Here is a 15,260-nt window from a genome sequence, read left to right as displayed (position 1 = left end):
CGTATTAGCCAATCAACATATGATTTTTAACGTAAAATATAATAAACTCGATTATTTCACTTCTTTGTTGTCGTACAACAATGTTGTCGATAACGTTGTATCAATGCAAATTTCGTGTTGTGTAGTATATGCGAAAATCGTATTGTTTCAGATTTTTCCTATTGTATTTCATTCTCTCAAAAATCTTCAATGAAGTTTGCAACATCAATTCATAAGAGTTCACTAAATTCAATTGGGTATAAAATTTGTTCTATTGATGTTTTTGGCTTCTGAGACACGGTTTTGGAGGACAAGCTGTGTTGTACAAGAATCTATAAAATAGTTTGGGATGCTATGATGAACAAAGTCGCTAAATTCATTCAAGTGTGGACATCACAATATATCAACTAATTACATAACAATTGATTATGTAATAATTATGTCATAATGAAATTATCACAATTTAAAATATTAATCTTTCTTCTTTCTTTTGGTACCTCATTTAAAAACTATAAAGAAGGATGAAATGAATTCATCAGTTTAAAGTTATCTGATTGGGAGTGAAAAACTAAGGATTTTCTTATCCCAGGCATAGATTACCTTAGCCGTATTTGGCACAACTTTTTTTAATTTTGGATCCTTAATGCTCTTCAACTTTGTACTTGTTTGGCTTAATAAATATTTTGATATGAGCGTCACTGATGAGTCTTATGTAGACGAAACGCGCGTCTGGCGTATTAAATTATAATCCTGGTACCTTTGATAACTATTTACACCACTGGGTCGATGCCACTGCTGGTGGACGTTTCGTCACCAAGGGTATCACCAGCCCAGTAGTAAACACTTCGGTATTGACATGAAAATCAATAATATGGTCATTTTGACAAATTTACTGTGAACAAAACTTTGAATTTTTCGAAAAACTAAGGATTTTCTTATCCCAGGCATAGATTGCCTTAGCCGTATTTGGCACAACTTTTTTTTAATTTTGGATCCTTAATGCTCTTCAACTTTTTACTTGTTTGGCTTAATAAATATTTTGATATGAGCGTCACTGATGAGTCTTATGTAGACGAAACGCGCGTCTGGCGTACTAAATTATAATCCTGGTATCTTTGATAACTATTTGTATTGTGCTACCTTAAGGTGGTAAGAAAATGACAAATTTTCTAACACACAATCACTCCTTGACTGTACAAATATAAGTAAATACAAATCATCTCAGAACTGGGGAACATTTTCAAAAGAGACCCAACTCTAGCAATCCGTGAGAATTTAAGGAATATAGTATAAATAGACACTAACAGAAACACACATATATATCTACCAAGTTAAAAAGGAAAAGAGCTTTCTAGTGATGATCTCTGTGGCTTGGTAAACAACTTTGTAAAACCTTTGTATATTTCAGATTATTGAAAAGCATGTCATGTTTTTTTTTGTATGTTGATTCTTTAGGATTTCTTTTTGTGGCAGTTAAACCTGCCCTATGCTAGCACAGCTGTTTTGTATATAGTTCTAGGAACTGAAATATGAGCCATTGCCCTTCTGTAGAAAGTTGAAAAGTAACTTTGGTGCAGGAAAATTGGTACCGTTAATGTTATTAGACAACTAACTGAACACCACAGATCTAAAAAAGCTAAAAATAAAACCACCTTCAACTCAACATAACAGGTTCCAGACCAAATATAAAATAATTCCCTTTTAGAATTCAAGAAATATATTTTTCCTTGTACAATCTTTAGGTTTATTTTCTATTTTACCATTGCCAACAAGAAGTGGCTGCATGGCAGACCTTGTATACTGCTTAAATGTCACAACCTCCCATTCATAAGCTCAACACCAAATATAATATACCCCTTTAATAGAAGCCCAAAAAAACTTTGAAAAAAGTGAAATACATAAGTGGATAAGACAGACAGAGCGGAGCCTTTACACAACTTGCTTTCAATCCTCATCTTGGTGAAGCAGGTAAACTATGCTGCATACTTTAATATCTCTTCTAAAGAAAAATCTTTGATAAATATAGATCTTTATTCTCACAGACATTCTTGATACAAAGTTACATAGAAACTCTAAGTAGAACAATACAATATGTGATGTTATAACAATTGGTTACTTATATATATAATAATAATTTTGGCATAGTAGGATATTATTTATACTGTTGGCTATTTATTATACTATAATGCAAATGAGAGTTTCTGGGATATAATAATTTATCATTTTTTTCTAGGATAGATGACACCAATTTCATTTTTCATTTAGCCTTAAAACATGTAAAAATATTTGCATTCTTTGTTTCACTGAATATATCAACTTTTTAATTAATATGAATTTTCGAATAAGGATTTTTTTAAACTACTTCCATAAAAAAAATCAGAACAAGAAAGAACTGGGTTTTGAAATTATGATTTGTTGATAAAAAAGATTAAAAGGAAACAAATTATACAATGAAGGTGTCAGAAGACAGATATCCATGCACTGATTAAAAGATATGTGGTTTCTATACATGTATTTTTACTTGAAAAGGGGTGACAATTAGCTATATCTATTTTGGAAAAAGTTACTTCGTCTAATCTGAAAAAAACCCCAATAGAAGTGATACAAAATGTATATGAAGAAAAAATTGGTACATTTGGTCCAAAGTCATAAGAAAACTCATAATAGATACCAGCATAGATGAGACCATGGATTTCAAATTGAAAGACCCTATGTATCTATGTCTTACCATTATAATGTTACACTTATATGTCCTTTATGTCATATACAGAAGAGGAAATAACTCATATAGAGTTTCTAAATGGTTGGTAACGGTATGTGTACTTTTTGTCAAACCACGTTTGTTTCATTAGCACGTATACCACATCTTATTTCTATTGGCAGGTGATCAAACCCTTCATATTTTAATACCACATACAAATTTAATAACCAATATAACGAATTTAATACAAATATCAATTTTGCTGTCTAACCTGCCAATAGAAATAAGATGTGGTATACGTGCTAATGAAACAAATAACAATCCAAATCATAATGTGTAAAAAATAAACAATTATATGTCTTAGTATGACCTTCAACACAGAGCTTTGGCTCGCACTAAACAGCATGCTATTGAGTGCCCCATTATTACTAGTGTTAAACAATTCAAACATGAAAGCATATTAAAAGGTCTTTTGTGTATACTTTAAAGAACAGATAGATATATGATTACAAAAAAGGTCTGATTGGACAATTCTTATTTTTCAAACTGTAAAAACTGACATTTTTCTGCTATAACTAGACAAAATGGAGGAAATTCATATATGTTGCTGATATTGCATCTTTAAATCTGCAAATGTAATTAACATTTTTGGCTGACCAATATATAATTAACATTTGTAAATACATAATCTTTATAACCTAATTACAAACAGCAAACAACAATACTTCTAGAATTAATAGTTTAATATACTCATGCTTATTACTTCTGCTTCAAAGTAGGTCACTTACATTTACATGTGTATATCAATAGTGGTTAAACGTACATCATATAGACAAATAATTCATTGTTATATTAATATGACAGAGCAGAGCATGTAATGATTATATGGTGGAGGTAGACGCCTTGCAGGTAAAAACAATACAGGAAGACATTTTTTATAAACAAAACAGATAGTACATTTTAGATTCTAGAAATATTGTTGAGGAATTTTGACTTTTATTTTTTTTATTTTTATTCATATACACTTCTTTTAAATTGCTAACAATATGAAGATTATATCATGCCTATATTCATTTCTTGCAAATGCAGAGTGCAATTGCTCCATACTGGCTGAACGCTAACAGTATGAATAACATTACAAGCCTTATATCTATATTCTATTCGATCCAATATTAACCTTATTTCTTGTTAATGGCCAAAAGCCAACAATAATAATAATAGCATGTTGATACAATTCAACAGTTACATAATTCAAAAGATAATCTCTTAAATCTAAATGCCTTCATTTGTTCTTTGATTCTTTGATCTGGTATACTGCAGTTCCTCTTTTCTTAAGTATAAAAGGATGCCTTATGCATTTCTATTAGCTCTATTGTTTCCAAGAAAAACATATAAAAGCTGTACAACATCTTCAATCCTGATTTCAGTGGAAAATCCTGCTTTAGTCACTTTAAGCATCTCTGTAAACCAGCAATACTGCATAAGTTACAGATGAATATAGAATTCGTCATCAGTTTAATCCTTTCTCTTTCTTTTTTTTTCCTTTGTCTTAATCTTAAAATAGAATATCCAGTAAATTACTATCTCACAAAAACAATGTTAAACCAAAAAAATTACAATGGTTAAAGGAACATAATTTTCATAAATATCTTTGAGAAATGAAGGCTTGAAATAAAATGCAATGTATTTTGGGAAAAAATTAACATTTTCAAGTGGCCTTAAACTCTTTTGAAAATATTTTATATGCAATGATTTTTCAAATTGATCTAGACATTGCTCATATGAAACTATGATATAAGTTTTATAAAAACTCTGGCAAGAGAGCACAAAGAATGTAATTTTCCATCTATACTACTGAAAGAGGAGACCTATTCCGTTGAGCCACAACTCCTCTGACACCATACAATTATCTCAATTTATTATGAACTTGGCCCATTAGTTACAGAGGAAAATATTTTGTTAAAATTTACAAAAATTTACAAAATTTACAAAATTATTAAAAATTGACTATAAAGGGTAATAACTCCTTAAGGTGTCAACTGACCTTTTTGGTCATGTTGACTTATTTGTGGATCGTACTTTGCGAACATTATTGCTGTTGAAAGTTTATTTCTATCTATAATAATATTCAAGATAGTAACCAAACACAGCAAAATTTCCAATTCAGGGGCAGCAACCCAACAACCAGTTGTCGGATTCATCTGAAAATTTCAGGGCAGATAGATCTTGACTACAAAAAAAGATTACAAAAATTTACAAAAAACTGGTAAAAAATGACTATAAAGGGCAATAACTCCTTAAAGGGGTCAACTGACCATTTTGGTCACGTTGACTTATTTGTAGGTCTTACTTTGCTGAACATTATTGCTGATTACAGTTTATCTCTATCTATAATAATATTCAAGATAATAGCCAAAAAAAAGTATTATTTCCTTAAAATTGCCAGTTCAGGGGCAGCAACCCAACAAACGGTTGTCTGATTCGTCTGAAAATTTCAGGGCAGATAGATCTTTACCTGATAAACAATTTAACCCCATGTCAGATTTGCTCTAAATGCTTTGATTTCAGAGTTATAAGCCAAAATCTACATTTTACCCCTATGTTCTATATTTAGCCATGGCGGCAATTTTGGTTGGTTGGCTGGATCACGCCACACATTTTTTAAACTAGATACCCCAAAGATGATTGTGGCCAAGTTTGGTTTAATTTGGCCCATTAGTTTCAGAGGATGAGATTTTTGTAAAAGCTAATGACAGACGACGACGAGGATGGAAGACAAGTGATGAGAAAAGCTTCGGGCCAGGTGAGCTAAAAAATGAGGTCTGAAGAGATTTCTTTATAATTACAATTCAACTGTTGCGAGTGGACAAATATCATAATACACGATTTAAAGTAGTGAAATCTGTTTCTCTTATGATTTTTATCCTTCCATTTCAAAGATTTGTAGAAAGTTGTGTTCTTTATATGCAACTTTATCAGACATGGTCATCTTTTAACATGACGCCACAAATACAAAAATTCAGAAGAAACCAAGAAAATTTTACATAATAATAAAATTTCGACCAGTCGTTTAAATTTGCCAAGATATTTCACTAGTGAGGAAAAATATTTTTCTCACACCAATCAAGAAACATGAAAATATCACAAAAATTAGAGACACTAAGATTAATGTACTTTTAAGAAGTGAATGCTAAGGAAATCATACTTCTCTTATTAAGCCTTCACTTTCTAACATTTCAGAAATGCATGAAGGTTCAGGATCCTCTGTTTGCACCAGCTGTATTGGTATATCTATAATCTTGTGCATTTTCAGTAAATTTGTCAATGGCCATCTGGTTATTTTGGGAGTGGATTTAGTTGGATTGTTAAGAAATTCCATTCACCATGTATATTCTTGGAAATTCAAAAAATTCTTCATTTTCATGACGGCATTTCTGACCATTTCAATCCTGCTATCATCGTAGTGCTGCTGGCATATTTTAGGTATACCTATTCAATGAAATTATATCATTAGTTTTATAACCTTAGAGCTATTTTTATAATGCTTTTAGTTTCAATGTTTGGTTGGCTTGATTGCTTTGTTTATATAATTGTTAAGTATAATGCAGATTATAATGTGTACAAGCTGAAGCTGTCAGGGGAATGTTCACAATTCAATTATAATTTACACTAGTTAAGCTATTGTTTTATAACATCTGAGAGTCCAACATATTTCTTGATATTCTTAACCGGATGATTATAAAAACAAAAGAAGAAGTATACTTAACAACAAAAATTATTTTCATTTACCTGTGTATTATATAACGTAATTTTTTTTCTCCCAATTTGATGTTTTTCTAAAAAAAAATTAACATTTCACAGCAGTTTTATACTTTGACCTTTATAATTCATCCCTTATTTTTATTAACTCTGCAATTACATTGTAATACAGATAAAATGTATTTGTTCATTGTGTGTTTAATTGTGTCACTTCGTTTTTTGATTGAGTTAAGTCTTTCCAATTGATAATTTATAGTTTGCTTGTCTATGATGTGATGTTATACTACTGTTTCAGAAAAGGGAGAAAGTTTGGTACCATTAAAACGTTTAATCCCACTGCAATTGTTTGCACCTGTCCTAAGTAAGGAATCTGATGTTCAGTGGTTGTTGTTTGTTTATGTGGTTCATAAGTGTTTCTCGTTTCTCGTATTTTATATAGATTAGACCGTTGGTTTTCCCGTTTGAATGGTTTTACACTAGTAATTTTTGGGGCCCTTTATAGCTTGTTGTTCGGTGTGAGCCTAGGTACTGTGTTTAAGACCACACCTTGACCTACAATGGTTAACTTTTATAAATTGCGACTTGGATGGAGAGTTGTCTAATTGACACTCATACCACCTCTTTCTATATATATATATTTGTGCTGTTTGGTTCAAACATCCTTTTTTTAAAACCACCTAGGTTGGAACTTACCCTGGAGAATAGTGTTATATCCTGTCATATCTAAATCAAACAATTCTATTTGGTTTTGTCCAGCCTCAGGCAACCAAGAATCAGTTGAAAACTTCCTATATTTCAAAGTAACATGGTTAGGACGGTCACAATAGAGCCTAAAGTAAAAAAAAACAAATATCACATGAGTAAAACAAACTAAACAAATGTTGCTCGTTTCTGGATCCTATTTGTTTATATTACATTATCTCAGGTAAATATATATCCTAGAAGTATGAAGTTAAAGTGAAAAGTAAAGGTTTCATGGACCTTTACTTTACTAGGTTGATTTTCTAGGCATTTCACTAAGCTATGAACATGATGAAATTATAGTCAAGGTCATGTCACATGTGACAAATGGACACCTCTTACAAGGCATCTTTATATAAGGTATTGAGCATGCAGATCTGCTGCCTACTGGAATAAAAGCTATGAACCATCACTTTCAGTAGATTAACATTCTATTATCTTGGAATCTGAGACTCTTTTCCATGGAATACAATAATTTCTGGGAATTATTTTATTCATTACACTTGGCCAAGGTATCAATACGTTGGAACCTTAATTAATAATAAAGATGCTCTGATAAAACTGCAGGTTGTTACTGCAGTTACAAGTATAGATATGGGATATTCTAATATGATCTTCTCCAACATAACGGTGCCCTTCATATTTTTTTTTATCTGATTTTGTCTGTTGTTTCCCTTATTCTTGCAGCTCATTTGAAGAAAATCGGATCAAAAATGCTCTATAAGTATTAGTAATCAGTTTTTGAAATTTATCCAAGTGATAAGTGTGAGAAATGTACAATCATTTCTAAATAGTTTGTTACTTTTGCTCATGTTTTTCTTGCTATGAACTGTTACATTTTAAATATGATTAATTTATTTATAAAAGAGGCTCTAAGCTGTATGTCACTATAAAATACATACCAAAACTGATGTTGGAAGGAATGGAATGACATCTCACAAAGAGAATTGTCTAACCATGATTTGACATCTCGTACACATGCTAACACTTCCTGGTGTGGTTTATCATGAAAACTTGATTCTATTTCCTTTTGTAGCTGAGGAAGTGTCATGGCATTAACCCGTCGTAATCTGTGTGAAATTACTGAAAATCGCTGATCAATGTCCTCATGTGTATGTCCCTTCAGAAGGAAGGACAGATAAGCCTAAAAGTATGCAGAACACAAGAACAATAAATTGAAATTTATCAAGAACTAAGACATATTCTACATATATATATAGAAGAAGGGAATATTTGTCTATAGACAGCAACCCAGCAACAAATAATCAAATCACAAACAAGCTACTTTCCCTAGTGACTCAACAAACCTAACAGCGCACCATATACATGTTTTTGAATTCAAGGATCAAGAGTACAAAACTATAGGTTAAATTAAACAGAAATTTTTAATTTATGTTGTACTGCTGCATGCTTATCCTATTTGATCGTCAGATATTTTGGGACTTGGCATAGATAAACTTGTTCTTACAAGCATGTTGTGTGCAATAAGTTTAGTATGGTCATTTTTTTCTATTATCATGATTATGCAATGCACCAATAGCAATTACTGGTATATATAGCAAGAGGCTCACAAGAGCATAAATCACTCACCACTAATATTTTGTGTTAATCAGTATCATTACAGTTATTTTGGAAGTATGAATGTGCATTTAAACATACCATTTTAAAGTTATTGCAAATTATAGTGTCAGCAAACCAGAACTAACAGCAAATCATTGAACATATCTTTTTTTTCTAAATGGGCCAACAAATATTTAATCTTTTTGTATCAGACTATCAAAAATATTTGCCTTGGTTTATCTGCATGACATTTGCCTGAATACACAGTGTTAAAATGTGCATATCATACATATAGACAGACAGACTAACAATTTGCAATGAATTGCTACATTTACCTGATTGTACACAAATCTAAGTAATTTACACACATCCTTTCATAAACTTTTCTCCAAAATTCTTTTCAAACTTGTTTTAATATTTCATAGATCTATTTCAGTAGTGTATTTTCCACATTTTATTAGGATACAAATTCAAAGAGTGTGGCATTTTTTTCTCAGATTGAGGAAATTTAGTTTGATAATTCAGGCCAAAAATAAAATATTGTTTGTTTCCCCTCCCACCAACGACCAGGTAAAATCGCCAGGACTCAAAAAATTTAATTGGCCATTCTTGTCCAAAATTCTTTTTTGCTATGTTGGTTTTTGGTGATATCTTTCCGATGCTGTAGTAAACCTGCGTTGTTTTTTTTGTCATACTTTTCCGATGCTGTAGTCAACAAGCGTTTTAAATCAAGGCATTTTTGCATTGAAGCGTCTATATGATATGGAATCAAGGAAAACAAACATCACACGATTTGTGTTGTGTGCAAGGGTGATATTTGAAAATAAAAAATCTGAAGAATCTTTCAACCCACTGAGTGCACCTTGATTGGCTTTGTCTTTTACCTCTGTTCCTGTTTAAGGGATGAAATCTTTGAGTAAAAATGGTCTGAATCATACTTTGAAATCAATCTACTTTGTCTTTACTTCGAACAGGTTGGGCACAAGTCAGAAAATGTTGGATACGTGAATTCCCTGCTTTCAGGGAACCTCCCTGATTTCTGGTGTAAACAAGACCAGTTTAAATGTGTTTTTTTGTTTCAAATTATGGCATGAAATTTACAAAAGGGCACGTTTTGCGTTATAACTGCATCAGTTGAATTTGTAAATACTCAAAGTATTCTAGGAACAACAAAACATGAATATTAAAGTGAAGCCTTGTTTTTTTCTAGAACTCGAAAAAACATACAAATCTTTTGTTTAGGAATTAATTGACCAAGCTGCATGATCCAGGTGTAACTGAACATAACTGAACTTGATTATGTTCCCTTCTATTGAAAAATCTTATTCATTGAATTTTAATTCCCAAGTCATTAACATATCTTTTTGTCATCTCATAATTGATGATCAAGGTATGAATTGGTGAACACAGGAATTGTTTTGTTCTGAGTTATGCATGAAATTAGACTTGAAATAAGCTTGATTTTTAACTAATTAAACACTTGCTTTCATTAAACATTGTTATCACACGAAGAACGTGTGCTTTTGAAGATTTCATAGCATAAAATAAATAGGGAAAAAAGGAATCCCTGTATACAGTTTTTAACACCAGAAAACTGGGATGTACACTGAAATCAGGGAAAACCCCACTTTTCTTGACTTATCTTACCTGTTGAATTTTGTAAAAATTCAATATAGAAAAAATTATATCAAGAAATAAAATAAAATAATTTGCCTACCTACCTACCCATACCCTGATAACCTCAGTCGGGGAGGGGAAACAAAGATATTTTTAATATTGGCAACATTGTCTTAACTGTACATACATACATATAAACATATATAAGTACCTCTTTGACATATCCACTCAAGCAAAGATAACCAAGGAATCCTATCACATACTTGTTTTTATTTTCTCTTCCACAATTGTCACATTGTACATATAGTTTTGGAGGTAGCACATTTGTATTACTGGTTATAGCATTAACAAGGCAGGTAATAGTTAGGTTAGGATCATGTGGCCATTGTAGTAAATCTGTATATAGATAGAGTTGACTGCCATGAACTAAACATCCAGTGATGTGGGTTTTTAAAGCTGCTGCTCCACACTTCAAAAAAAATGTTTGGATTTAGTGCATGGACATGTTGAACTTCTGTACATATGTGAATCCTATAATCAAAGCTAAAAAATTAAAAAGAAGAAGGTATCTATAGTACATGGATTCCCCAACCACATTATCATTTTCTATGTTCAGTGGACTGTGAAATTGTTGTCAAAACTCTAATTTGGCATTACAAATACATGTAGAAAGATCCTATCATAAGTAACATGTTTATTACATTTCAAGTTGATAAGACTTCATCTTCATCAACAACTACCTTAACCAGAAATTTAACCCTTAAGTGGGACAGATGGACGAACAAACACACAGACCAGAAAACATAATGCTCATAAATGGGACATAAAAACAACTTTTAAGCCAGATTCCTTTACAGAACAAGTGTCTTAATCACTACTGTTGATTGTGTAGATTGTTGTTGTTATTGGTTTTGGAAGGCGGCTTACTTATGTAGTAATTGCGCCTTAAATTCATATAACATAATTTAAAATATTATGTATATATACTTTCAGTCTTTAAATTATTTTTAGTATTACGTTTTGGCGAGTAATCTTATGAAACTTTGACGGACATGGTTGCTGAATTACTAGGAAATATATATATGTTGAGAGACAAAAAAAACCAAAACACATATCATGCAGAAGGTACATGTACTATGAAAATGAAAAAAATCAAGAGCAAATGATAGTCCCTAATGAAATGTACATTATTAATTGATAGGTGTCATAAAATTGTTTAGAAAATTTATATGGTTGTTCACCTTTGTGTCGTCTGTGATATACTTATATACATGTATATAAAAAAAGTATATTTAGAAACCGGTAACAAGACATGTGCTAGTTATATGCTACCAATGTAAGGACGTCTCCCTCGATTGGTGTAGCAAATAAAGAATCCTTAAGAAAGGATTGGTTGTAGTTTTTCCTTTTCCATAATGGTAAGTTGCATCAATTTTTTCCAAATAAATTGCCAAAGACATACTGGTATTTAGTGATTCCTCATTCCCTGACAAGAAAAAACACTTCTGTCATTGAACGAGAAATCATCCCTACCTATGCCCTTAATCGCCTATTTAGATTTATATATATATATAATATATAAATGGAGCAAAAATAGAAAAATATGAAAAAATTGTAGAGGTTTCAAACGTATCTCTAGAGAGAGAGAGAATATTGCATCAGTACTGATTTTTATAGCCAATCTGTTCATTTGTTTTATCCTCTATATCAAGAGAATACTAAATTCTATGTTGTTTCTAAAATATTAAGCTTATTCAACCACTGAAAATCTGCAAAAAGGACTCTATTCTAATGTCAATTAACTAGCTCATATCTGCAATACTAATGGACATTTTGGAATTTCAACTTGTCAAATATATTGATCTTAAACCTACACATTTGTACCATCTGTATCTACATTATAAAACAATTGAAAAATGGATAATAATTATTATTATGAACATCATTTATGACACAATTACCCTTTCCAGATGTCACACTACTTACAGATATATGTAAATAACTTTTTAAAGTTGTGCATGCCTTATCAAATGATCAATATTGTTGAATTTGATATATTTTTTAGTATTGGCAATTTGGTAGAAATATTGAACATTATTGTAGACCATAACAATCGCTATGGTGAATTCAATGTTTTACCTTTTACCTTTACCTAACAATTATAAAACCAAATTTAAAATTCATAATTATGAGATTTGGTAGTTTCTAATCCAGGTAAATTTTAAAAGAAAAAAACCTGATTAAAACTTGATGGTGACTTACTGATCATCTCATATCTTATTACTTGGATAATTGACAATGTACAACTGTATACCTTTGGTCTAGTCCATCCCTTAAAGTGTGGAATGTTAGTCTTTGACTGATCCATTCCATCAATAATAATACTCATCACTTCCTTTGACTTCATACATGCTTCGTCTTTCTTCTTGTAATAGTCTCTTCTTTCACTCCTATAAAAAAAATAAGCATTTGCTTCAAAATCAGTTATATATTTATGATATTGGATCTTAACTATTTTTGCATTTAGTTTGGTTTGTATGCTGTAGTTGAAAGTGGAATCAAGGGAATGTACTACAAAATAGATAGTGGCATACAAATATATTGCTTAAACACAACTATAACAAATTCTAATATGACGTTCTTCTTTAGCTTTGGGTACAAAGCCATGTTCTAATTCGAATAGAACATGGGCTGCACATGATTGACGTCACAATTGAAATTGCAACGTCAGATGAATTTTGAACAACGCCAGAGATCAAAATGGACATTTGCGTTGGTGCTGCTCGCTAGGAAATTAGATAAAAACATTCTAAGAGTAAGTTTAAATGTTTCTGTTCTTTTTTTATTGATGAACTGTGGATTTTTCTATAAAGTTTTTGATCATCAAATTAAAATTGTGACATTTCGAGTGTCTACTATAGGTCCGCTTCGAAGTACAAAAGTTTAAAATATTCCTATTAGAATCGAAATAATTCTATCATGCCATGCTCTATGCTCATTTTAAAATGGGTAGGCATTGTATTTGTAAACATTTAATACCTGGCTTACGCTCGGCATTAAGATATTAACAAATATAATGCCTACCCATGTTAAAATGAGCATAGAGCATGGCATGATCGAATTATTTCTTAAATATTGGAGAGGAAAATCACAAATGTCATGTGAAAACAAATTAAAGTAGAGGCTCCGCCGTGTTGACTTATGTGTGATTGATTGTAAAGTGTTCTCATTGGAAATCGAGAAAAAAAAGACAAGAGGCTGTCAGAATGACAGCAAAGCAAATTTTTTAACAATTTCTTGTGTCCTGTCATTTTCAATATCACAAAGACCATAACTCATGAACTGTTAAAGTGGAAATAGCCTATATTAAACTTGACATCCATTTTGTCATCAGTAGCAACATTTTTGAAGAAGTTTTTTTGTCAAATGTAGTCCAAATTAAGAGACATTTATATACTTAAACGATTCATTTTGTTTTTAAACTAACACAAGTGAAACTGCGAGCTACTGCTCACTGATGATACCCCCACCGCAAGTGAATATTATTAATAGTGTAAAAATATGCAAGTGTTCAGTAAACAGGAAGTTATCTAGTGATGAATCTGAAAAAGCATCACACGGTATAGCTGACTTATACATGTTATATAAACCCTGAAACCAAATTTCAGAAATCCTTGTATTGTAGTTCCTGAGAAAAATGTGACGAAATTTTCAACTTGGCTATCATGTGTAAAATCATACAAGTGTTGTTCGGTAAACAGGAAGTTGTCGAGCAATGAATCTGAAAACTCATCACACAGTATAGCTGACTTATATAAACCCTGAAACCAAATTTCAGAAATCCTTGTATTGTAGTTCCTGAGAAAAATGCGACGAAAAATATTCATGGGACGGACTGACTTACGAACTGACGGAAGGATGGACAGACAGAGGTAAAACAGTATACCCCCTTTTTTAAAAACAGGGGTATAAAAAGAAATGTGAATTGTATCACATAAGTTTTGGTTCAAGGGATTCAGATTCAATGTTCAATTGAATAACATTACCTTTGTCTATCAAGGTGAACTTTTAAATCTTTTTTCAGCTGATCTTTTTTAACAGCATCTTTTAATTTATGCATCTCCATTTTAACCTTCATGCATATGTCACAAGGATTTATATTCTTTGTCTAAAAAGATAAAAGTATTCTAAAAGTAGATGAGATTATTCGATCAGATATGTCCAAGTTTTGGAATTAAAGATACTGAATCACTCAACTGTAATATTTTGTATATCAATGATTATTTTTTTGCTATTTTAATGATTACAAATATGCACACGCTATTTCCATTTTCTTAAAATTATAGTTTTTAGTTGTTTTTTATAATTAGCCTTCAATACACTGTTCAATGATATCTGCCAGCTACACATGTACCCCTTACAATCATTCCATACACCAAATATAGTAGACCTATTGCATACAGTATAAGAAAAACAGACCAAAACACAAAAACTTAACTATAACCACTGAACCATGAAAATGAGGTCAAAGTCAGATGAAACCTGCCAGTTGGACATGTACACCTTACAGTCCTTCCATACACCAAATATACAAGACATATTGCTTATAGTATCTCAGATATGGACTTGACTACCAAAACTTAACCTTGTTCACTGATCCATTAAATGAGGTCGAGGTCAAGTGAAAACTGTCTGACGGCCATGAGGACCTTGCAAGGTACGCAAATACCAAATATAGTTATCCTATTACTTATAATAAGAGAGAATTTAACATTACAAAAAATGTTAACTTTTTTTTCAAGTAGTTACTGAACCATGAAAATGAGGTCAAGGACATTGGACACGTGACTGACGGAAACTTCGTAACATGAGGCATCCATATACAAAGTATGACTATGAAGCA

The 15,260-nt window shown here is 31.4% G+C and overlaps 1 protein-coding gene across 3 annotated transcripts in view; it reads right to left on the bottom strand.

The window, feature by feature from the left end:
- Positions 1 to 1,996: 1,996 nt before the first annotated feature.
- The window catches only part of LOC127736536 (uncharacterized), a 30,443-nt gene continuing 17,179 nt past the window's right edge, over positions 1,997 to 15,260 (bottom strand). For all 3 annotated transcript variants that reach the window (XM_052247100.1, XM_052247101.1, XM_052247102.1), the window contains 7 exons: positions 14,404 to 14,525; positions 12,672 to 12,807; positions 10,569 to 10,826; positions 8,083 to 8,324; positions 7,133 to 7,269; positions 5,886 to 6,169; positions 1,997 to 4,234 (listed from right to left, as the gene is read on the bottom strand). In XM_052247100.1, the coding sequence (XP_052103060.1) occupies positions 6,060 to 6,169; positions 7,133 to 7,269; positions 8,083 to 8,324; positions 10,569 to 10,826; positions 12,672 to 12,807; positions 14,404 to 14,525 (1,005 nt within the window). In that variant the 3' untranslated portion in view covers positions 1,997 to 4,234; positions 5,886 to 6,059. The remainder of the gene's footprint in view (positions 4,235 to 5,885; positions 6,170 to 7,132; positions 7,270 to 8,082; positions 8,325 to 10,568; positions 10,827 to 12,671; positions 12,808 to 14,403; positions 14,526 to 15,260) is intronic.

Source organism: Mytilus californianus, unplaced genomic scaffold, assembly GCF_021869535.1.
Source record: "Mytilus californianus isolate M0D057914Y unplaced genomic scaffold, xbMytCali1.0.p SCAF_32, whole genome shotgun sequence".
Classification (NCBI taxonomy): Eukaryota; Metazoa; Mollusca; class Bivalvia; order Mytilida; family Mytilidae; genus Mytilus; species Mytilus californianus.
Note: the sequence above shows the minus strand (reverse complement) of the source record. Positions and strands in the feature narration are given on the sequence as shown.